Source organism: Cynoglossus semilaevis, chromosome 11, assembly GCF_000523025.1.
Source record: "Cynoglossus semilaevis isolate Cse_v1.0 chromosome 11, Cse_v1.0, whole genome shotgun sequence".
NCBI classification, from domain to species: Eukaryota; Metazoa; Chordata; class Actinopteri; order Pleuronectiformes; family Cynoglossidae; genus Cynoglossus; species Cynoglossus semilaevis.
In genome coordinates, this window is record NC_024317.1 from 6,829,160 (window position 1) to 6,838,016 (window position 8,857).

Here is an 8,857-nt window from a genome sequence, read left to right on the forward strand (position 1 = left end):
TATTGGATTTATGGTAAATTATGAATGCTTATTTGTTTTTGCAAGTTTTATAATTCAGTTTAAAGACACGGGGCACCGAAAAAACAAAAATGTGTAGCTACCTTACCTACAGTACAGATCTGTACTGTTTTGGTTGGCACACTCGTAAATGTATACTTTAGTCTACTTAACTAGTAACTGGACAGAAATACACATTTCAATGACACATTTAAAGGAAGTCTGGTATAAAAAGACTTTAGCAATGACCAAAGACTTATAGAGGTGTTAGCTAAACACATGCTGCTGAAAATAGTGTGACATAAAAAACATAGAATGTGGCCTACTGACTCTGTATATGCAAAATTGACAAGAAAATGTGACATCATACTGTAATAAATGAAAAAGAAAATCATTAACACCATCTTTACCAAAATACGTATAGGTCAGCAGCTTATGGGAATCTGCAAATGTTTGTATTTGCAGGAAGAAAGTGCAGAAGTTAAAAAAGTCACGCAGTTATTATATCTAGGATGCAATGAGGCCTCCAGGACTTCCCATTTAAGAAAAAAAAGCAAATACAGAATTTGTTTAATCAATTTACTGAAATTTCATCTCAATCCTACTCCCTCAAAACATATACAAAAATGTAGGTGGTGAAGTAAAATGTCAACGTGAGAGCGGTGATATGGGAAGCTCCAAACTCTTTTTGTCATTTCATTACCAGGTGTGTCAGACGTAGCTTTTCAATGTTAAAATATACCTTCTTTTGAAGTCACTACAAACCTGTTGTAATCTACAGCTGTGGTTGGAATTTGACATCTAAATGTATTATTATTGACATTTACTGTATACCTTATCTTGGGTTAGATTTAAATGTACAAGTACAAAACACACTAGTGTAAAATGTGTAATTCAGACTCAAAAAGACATGGGATGCAATACACACACCAGTTAAGAAAGTTAACTGAAAAGCTCCTATACTGTAAATTACAGAGCACACAAGAACATCTTTATATATTATCTTTGTTTGTCTTACCCTCCACCACTGTCAGAAAAACAACAGAATAGAACTGGGTGGAAAAATAAACTAGGTTTCTGTTTGATCATATAAGCCTGAAAATCCTGTGTTGTCATTGATCTTCCAAACATACATACAGCAAGAACGTACATAATGCTTTACATACAATGCAGTTTTAACCAGCATCCTTCAATATAAATAATTACAACTTGTGATGGGGAGATGACAGCATTATCTATCCACAGAATGATACCATGTGACCAAGCTTTTTTTCTCAATCACTGGAGTGGATTAAGGACAACCTTCATGTCTGTAGTGCATGTAATGTACATTATAAAGAAAAGAGTCATGTACCCAGTCACCAGAAAGGGGCACCCCAAGCTATTTTTCCACATAGGTCCACAGGGCAATGGGGTTCCATCGCCCACTTCATCCTACAAGTGTCCTGCATCAAGGATTCCAACGTAACCTCTACATTGATGAATCTGTTTCCATTCCTGCACACAGTGTCCAGTCTTTACAGTCTAGCGTGCGACTGTCATTTCAGGAAGACAATGTAGAACGCCATTAACATGCAGGAAATGGCCACAGCGATGTGGAGCCGCGTCCCAATTACGGCAGCTGAGGAAAGACATAAGAAAATAAAGGGAATGTATTGGGATGTGTACAAAAAGAGAAAATCTTTTTTTTTAAGTATTTGAATGAGACACTAAACATCTCCAAATAAATATGATTTGGATCAATTTTACACTGCCTTCTGGCATATTAAAAGAGGCATATTGGGCTTAGGTTGATCTAAATTAAACATAAAACATTGCTTTATGTTAACATGTAGACTGTTGTTACAGATGGCAACCTACTTCTAGTGCCTCAAGTGTTTAATACATACAATAATACTATAATATACTGTATAATAGTTTGTGTTCCTCTAGCACTGTGCTAATCAATCTTAACAATGACTACATTATCCCTAAATAACCCATAACATGCCATGAACATAAAAAAGCAACTATGGTCCATAAAGAGACAGTATGCATGCATAATGTGTTGATTATTAATTTTAATGTTGACATAAATACCTTTGTAGAAGACGCCCCACACTCCTTTCTTCTCTGACAGTAGCCAGCTGTTGAGACGAGGCACCTTTTTGAGGTATGCACACGTGCATACGAACAGCAGCCCAAACACCAGGATGCCATCAAAAGAGTAAACTATGAAATAGGAGACACTGAATTACACACTGCTTCACTGTTTTTTTTTTTTCACAGAGTACACAATATAAGCTTTTAGCTAAATTTAGTTACATCAAAACAGACCACTGTTGCCTCCGGTTCAAGTTCACATTTGCCAACCAGATGTCCACACCTTAGCCTTGCATTCATTTCTCCTGTAAGCAATGCTGTAAATATAAAACTATATATTTGGACATTGTAGAAAAGACATGATCCCTTCACGTTGACAGGTTGTTTTATTTCATTTGACACGTGACGCCAAAAGTGGAATTACAGTCTTTAATGTTTCTGTCCCTTTACGTTGGACTGTTTAAACTTGTTGAATCACAAAGGTTGTCTCATACACTAGTGGTCTGTATGTTATTAGTTATTATTACATTTCTTTTATTTTAATGTTTATTAGCATTGTTTCAAATGGGTAATAATACTGCAATATCATCTCACCCGTAACGCTTATAACCCGTCATTGTTTGTTTCACCTTGTCAGCGAACTAATTAAGAAACATTTCTTCATGTCGAAATTACTATACAGAGGCCATAGTTTTGCTATCTCTTTTGTACAGTACAGCTATTTAGCAACTTGTAGTAACCACATTATGTATCAGACACTGAACGATATGACGACAAGAGTTATTTTCTACTAACTCACACTACTCAATGGTTCCTTACTTAGAGATTTGCATGGTGCTTCAAATTATTTTATTTATTCAAAAATAAATGGCTCTCTGTATTTACAGTTAGACACTGTTGGCCACAGGGCCACGTCTACAGCTAAACTTTAGCTTAGCTTTCTTTCCTAGTATTAGCCCAACTTTAAGTCGAGCGGCTGAGCTGCGGACTCTATGTCAGCGTCTTTACGCCACCATGTACCTACCATTAGTCATACTTGCAGCTTGTTCTATGACGATGTTCTGAAGTCGGTGAAGTTTCAGCAGTCCATCGTGTAATAATTAGAAAGTGGAACGCTGCAGCCAGTCGGTTGACATTTCCTGTTTCCCTGGCTTCTGTTCTTCCTTTACGTGTTATGTTCTTTGCTGTACGAATACGTGTACTGCCCCCTAAAGGAGAGTAGCCGCTATAGCTGGAACAACAATGATTACGATATTAGCTATGACTCAATATGAGTCATAATGAAATAATTGTCCTCTCATAAACTATGATATCATAAAATTGTGACTGAACCGTCATGCTTAATTTACAAGATAAAGCTTTACCCTACCCCCTTATTTCTGATGTTTTGAATTTAGTAAATAACACATGACTCAGGTAATGCACATCAGTGGTTTTAATATAGCTTTAAAAGGGTAAACTCCCCAAAAGAGTGCTTAAAGTGACCTTGTTTTTCTAATCCGGACTTCTTCCATCAGTTAATTCTAACCACTTAATCCTTTTAATTTTGGCAGAACCAAACACACATGCAGAAAATATGGTCTTTTTAAAAATAAAACTTGTAGCGTTTAGTAAACAGTAGTTGTAGTTTTGCTTTGTTTATATAAAACAAATGAATAATCTACACTTCAGGCTACCACTATCTCTAGCAGAACAGAAGTTTGTGTCCTGAAGGTTCTGGCACAGAGGCCGTATGAGTCTTAATAAGATTTGATCTCAGTAAAAAAAGATGCAGCTGTCACATCAGCGTCACTGGGACTGTTCATCCTTCCTGTAGCACTGAGCCTCCACTTCTCTGACAGTCTAAACACAGTGTTGTTGTCGAGAATGCGTCTCTACCATGCCACACAGGTTAGTCTGATGATAATTCTTCCTGTCGTGTTTGAGTCAAATATAATAATTTGCTTTATAGTAAGAATGATAACATGTAATGTCCTCTGTGGTGTGGCTTTTTATTTAGCTTTTTTACATTTATTTTGCACTGATGCTTCTCCAATATAACATGCTAATTTATGGAACCTGTTAAAATGTTTTCTTTGTACTTTAATTATGATTAATGTTGTTAACAATATAATACTATTATTAGTGTTATTATTGTTATTATTAAAATAATTCTTCAGCAGTATGTGAGCTTTTATCAGTGAGCCTTTGAATTGAAAATATATTTTCAATTCAGTGTACCACCTTTTATGATGTTTTAATTTTTAACAGCTGATTTTTTTTTGGTGTGTGTCATTGTGGGTTCAATGAAACACATTTTACCAGCTTTCTTTTTATCTGAGTCCAAACTATCTGTGTGGACATGCATTATTTAAGGCGTTATGACTTGTTCTTTTTTTTTTTAGATGACCCAACAAATGGCATTTCTGGATAGAAGAGGTAAAATCTATATATGTTATAATCACTTCACTGATCATGCTGTTCATGTGTTCCACTGAACAATGTAAAGCAAGGAAACAAATCTGTCTGTAATCTGGCTTTGTGGTGGTTTATGTGTGTCAGACAGACATCCGGGTTGGATGCTCCGACCTCAACAGGTGACGCAGAGTCAACAGCAGAAGGATGGTGACCTGACTCTGCTGCCAAATCCAGTTCTGGCTTCAAATCAACACAGGCTGCTTCACCAGGAGCTGCTCTTCTGCCACAGACGGTACAAAGCTCCCTGAGCTCTACTTGATCAAGGCCCATTAGGAGCAGCTTATAGCTGCTCTGTGTAAAGAAGCACTTCCTGCAGAGGGAGTTAAGAAGTTTTTCCTTTTTCTCTCTGACACCTTCCCAGTGTTGTTCTGTTTATCCCTTGTGATTATAGACTGGTTAAATTTTTAATTTTATATTTACAAAGTTAAGTTTCTCTAACTTAAGATGTCTACATACTGCAAGACTTTATGGTTTTATCTGCAAAATCACAGGCACATTTAAGTGTGAATGCTAAAATTATGATATTGTAGCTGGAGGAAAAATGGCCTCTGTCAAACAAAAAAGATTTGCAAATGTGTACATATCCTAAACACTACAACATTCAGAGCCAGTGTTGTTACGACCCAGGCTTCAGTCACACCAATCATCAATGTGAGGGGGCACTGAGGTCAATGAAGGAGCTTTTAATATTGTATTTTAACTTTTACAGCTTTAAACCTTTCCAATCATTTTGTACATGTTTCTTCAGTGGTCTGTTGCCAAGAGCGAAGTCGGAGCTGCAGCGTGTGATGGAACGCAAACAGAGAGAGCAGCACAGGCAGAGGGAGATGTCCCTCTATCCTCCCTCTGACCTAGAAATAAAGCTGTGCTTGAGGCAGCAGAGAATACAAACAGTAAGTGTTAAGACTAAATAATAAAAAAAACATACTTCCGGTGGTTATTTAGTGTGTGTGTGAGCATGAGTGGCCTCTGGATTTTGTCCCATACAAAGACTTCTTCTGTATTCTAGAGTGAGCTGGAGGAGCAGAGAAGGAGTGAGAGTCTACAGAATGCACCGGAGTTTGTCCGCGTTAAAGGAACTTTAAAGCATGTTGGCAGGTTTTCTGAGTGATGACTGAAGTGGCAAAAACACAGGAATTAACTTCAGTGTATAACTGAAGCCTCGGTTTATACTATTTCAACATAAAATGTCAGAAAGCATCCTGTTTTGTTTTAATTATAGAACACAAGCTTACAGTACTACGTATGTCTAATGTTAATGCCACTAGGGGGCAGACATTGACAGACAATGAGAATATGTAATGAGTAAACACATACAATATTTTACTAAAGCATTCAGGGCAGCAGAGAATGTACAGAAAAAAAACCTACCGAACACAAACCTGAATCAGGATCAGTTTGACAAAGGATGACATAAAAAAAATCAACTGCCCAAACATTAAAGTGGAACTGCTGCCCCTGTAATCAACAATGACATTAATGCAGTTATCACCACAGACTCTTAGGAGCGACAATTAACATTTAGACATTTTCTGTGCATCTAAAACACTTTACAGTTTGTATCATAAACATTCCATCTGCACGAATTATGTGAAATACAGGGGATCTGTTTATAAATAAAGTCTGCTCTGACACAGTAACCACGACATCTGAGTTCCTCACTTAGTACCAGTGTGTTGTGTATCCTGGAAAATAAGTTATTAATAAATAACAATACAAAAATAGTCGACATGATGGGTAAGTAAAAAGAAAACCTGACTGTTGGTATACACTTACGGGATAACATCTCTGAGCCAGTAATGCTTTGTTATTATATACCTGGCTTCAATCATAGTTTAGGGTTCAAACCTCAAATAAACAGTACACTCTTTATTATCTTTAACAATAAAAAATACTGCAGTGGAGTAACAATTGTTTTTTTCAGAATTAGAAGAACAAAGAATGAGGTTCACATTAGGGCTGGACAAATGATGTTTAAATTAAAAAACCTTATTATATATTACAGTCAAGAAAACAAATGTTCAATACATAAAGACAATTGCACCTACATGGCCAAAATTGATTGTGGGTATTTTTGTTCAAGTTTAAAATTTTCAAATTCCTATCTTTAAAAAAAACAAACAAAACAAACCCACAAATAAATAAATTATGTAGGAGAACATATAATTTATTACTAAAAATTCTAAAACCATGTTTAACCATGTAAAATGGACTTTCATTAGGGAATGCCATCCTTCCTTATACAGCACTGTGAAGGCGGCACACTCCAGTCGTAAACGTAGGACAATCGCAGTTTCACTTCCTCTTTACAGAGCCTGCCTTCACGCTGCAGAGTCTGGTGTTTCTCCAACATGTCTTCCAAGCTCTGCTTGTGAGTGACCAAATATTTGTTGTTGCAACCACGGGACTTATACTCTGTGTCAAACCGTGGGTCGTGTGTCCGATGAACATCAACCGGTGCCAGCCAGGCTCCAAGTGATACGTCTTCACTTTGCCAGATTTTAAAATATGGTGCATTCAGATGTACATAATGTACCAGGTCAGCTGACAGGATGTAGCCACCCCCTAATGCGTAGGGGAGGTAGTAGTCACAAAGTTCCCAGGAGCTTTCCCTCCATTTGCCGGCAGTTTTCACTCGACCTCTGCCGGAGAAGAAGCCCCAGTACAACCTGCTGGGCTCCTTCTTCTTCAGCTCCTCTTTAAGCATGTCTAAGCGAGCAAATGTGTCATCGTCTGCTTTGAGGACAAATTTGAAGTCCACATTCTGGTCCAGCCAAGAGTACATGTGGATCAGCTTAAGTGTTAAATTCTCATAAGAATCCCTTAAGTCAGGTAGCAGAAGCAAGTCTTTGTGCCGTCCCTGCTCTGTGTTTAAGTTTTGAAGATCCTCACCAGAGAGTCCCTGAGTTCCTACCACAAACATAGCCAGAACATCAGAATCCCGCTTAGCCAGCCAGGTGCTCCTGATAATACTCCTCCGCTCTGTGTACTTAGGTCCAGTTGTGATAAGAACTACAAGGAAAGCAGAGTCTTTGGCTGTGGCAGGAGGATTCTGCTGCTCTATGCGAGACTGCAGAACGTTGGCCCTGGGAGCTAAGCCTGGTGGGCCTGGATGAGCCTGCTTTAATGTTTCTGATGTACATTTGGCCAAAAATAAGAGAACTATGGCGAAGATGCATACAGAGCCGATTACAAGGGCTGTTTTATGGCGGCACACAAGACGGAAGAGATTCATCTTGCAGGATCTGGTAATGAGAAAGAAAAACAGAATTGTTTTTACACAGATTAATCTATTAGAATTAGAATCTATTGCCCGAAAGTGTGAAGAACGTTTAAAGCGCTAATGCAAGTGTTATTATAGCATCTTTGTCAAGTGTTGAGCCATGTGCGTTTTGTTCAATCAGTTTTTTCCCCAACCCCAGCAGTGTCAGAAGGATTTAGATTTGATATATTTAAATTAGATATAATTATTTATTTATTAATCCCTTGGGAGTTTCCTATGGGAAATTAAGGATGGGTAGAGAGCACCAAAAACTAAAAATTACGATAGAGTAAAAGAAAAGATGTAAACATGAGAGCTGATACAATTGACTTTGGCACAACTGGAGTTTTGGAAGTTTTGTTTTGTTTGCAGAATAAAACAAATATTGCAACAATAAGATGGATATAAAAATAAGAACTACATTTGAAAATTGAAATAATAATAATAAAATATAATGCATCAACCTTTAAAACTGAGGAAGGGCTGAGGCGACCACTTTTATAGGTACAGGTCATACCGTTTAAGAGGTGACCTTTAAATGTGCGGTGACGAATGCAGGGCACATGTCGGTTAACCGAACTCGTTGAAAAGTACCTGTGCAATGTGGCCGATGCAGACAGACTGGGCTACACGCAGTCAGCACTCTGTTGAGCGACAGCTAACGTAGGCTAACGACAGCTAGCAGAACAGAAAGATCCTCTGTTGCTGCTGGTGTGCTCTCATTAACGAGCTCCCTCCACGGAGAGTACAGACTGACAGCCTGCACATGCTGGTCCAAACAAAAGACGACGCTGGAAATTAATATAGCAAGGAACAGATATTTTCAAATAACAACAGCATCACTGTTGTTTTGTTTTTTTTCCTCTCGCAGTGACTCGGTTCTGTGCAGTGACGCGAAGAAACCGGAAGTGCTGCCCATAAAAAACGACGTCTTCATGAATTAAAACTAGACATGTTGTTCTCTATTTTTTACATTATATGTATACAACTAAACTGCTGTAAAGGTTATTTGTCGAAACATTTTGCTATATCAAAGTAAATATCTGCAATTTAAAGGAA

The 8,857-nt window shown here is 37.7% G+C and overlaps 3 protein-coding genes across 3 annotated transcripts; 1 reads left to right on the top strand and 2 right to left on the bottom strand.

Annotated features, from left to right (window-relative positions):
* Positions 1 to 562: 562 nt before the first annotated feature.
* On the bottom strand, positions 563 to 3,256 carry tmem167b (transmembrane protein 167B). The gene is made up of 3 exons (XM_008320267.2): positions 3,104 to 3,256; positions 2,077 to 2,208; positions 563 to 1,618 (listed from the first exon to the last, which is right to left on the bottom strand). Exons 1-3 carry the CDS (start codon positions 3,111 to 3,113, stop codon positions 1,536 to 1,538), a joined length of 225 nt encoding a protein of 74 aa, XP_008318489.1. The 5' UTR covers positions 3,114 to 3,256; the 3' UTR covers positions 563 to 1,535.
* A 1,097-nt stretch (positions 3,257 to 4,353) lies between these two features.
* On the top strand, positions 4,354 to 5,686 carry LOC103386153 (protein FAM107B). The gene is made up of 4 exons (XM_025060438.1): positions 4,354 to 4,497; positions 4,621 to 4,768; positions 5,285 to 5,429; positions 5,546 to 5,686. Exons 1-4 carry the CDS (start codon positions 4,464 to 4,466, stop codon positions 5,645 to 5,647), a joined length of 429 nt encoding a protein of 142 aa, XP_024916206.1. The 5' UTR covers positions 4,354 to 4,463; the 3' UTR covers positions 5,648 to 5,686.
* A 152-nt stretch (positions 5,687 to 5,838) lies between these two features.
* b3galt6 (UDP-Gal:betaGal beta 1,3-galactosyltransferase polypeptide 6) lies at positions 5,839 to 8,773 on the bottom strand. The gene is made up of 2 exons (XM_008320266.3): positions 8,393 to 8,773; positions 5,839 to 7,781 (listed from the first exon to the last, which is right to left on the bottom strand). The coding sequence occupies exon 2, from the start codon at positions 7,769 to 7,771 to the stop codon at positions 6,755 to 6,757; it is 1,017 nt and encodes a 338-aa protein (XP_008318488.1). The 5' UTR covers positions 7,772 to 7,781; positions 8,393 to 8,773; the 3' UTR covers positions 5,839 to 6,754.
* Positions 8,774 to 8,857: the final 84 nt, after the last annotated feature.

Coding starts and splice junctions, on each gene's coding strand:
- tmem167b (XM_008320267.2), bottom strand. Junction 1,619..2,076: donor GTGGGGCGTCTTCTACAAAG/GTATTTATGTCA, acceptor GTCTTTCCTCAG/CTGCCGTAATTGGGACGCGG.
- LOC103386153 (XM_025060438.1), top strand. CDS start 4,464: ATGACCCAACAAATGGCATTTCTGGATAGAAGAG. Junction 4,769..5,284: donor CTGCTCTTCTGCCACAGACG/GTACAAAGCTCC, acceptor ATGTTTCTTCAG/TGGTCTGTTGCCAAGAGCGA. Junction 5,430..5,545: donor GGCAGCAGAGAATACAAACA/GTAAGTGTTAAG, acceptor TCTGTATTCTAG/AGTGAGCTGGAGGAGCAGAG.
- b3galt6 (XM_008320266.3), bottom strand. CDS start 7,771: ATGAATCTCTTCCGTCTTGTGTGCCGCCATAAAACAGCCCTTGTAATC.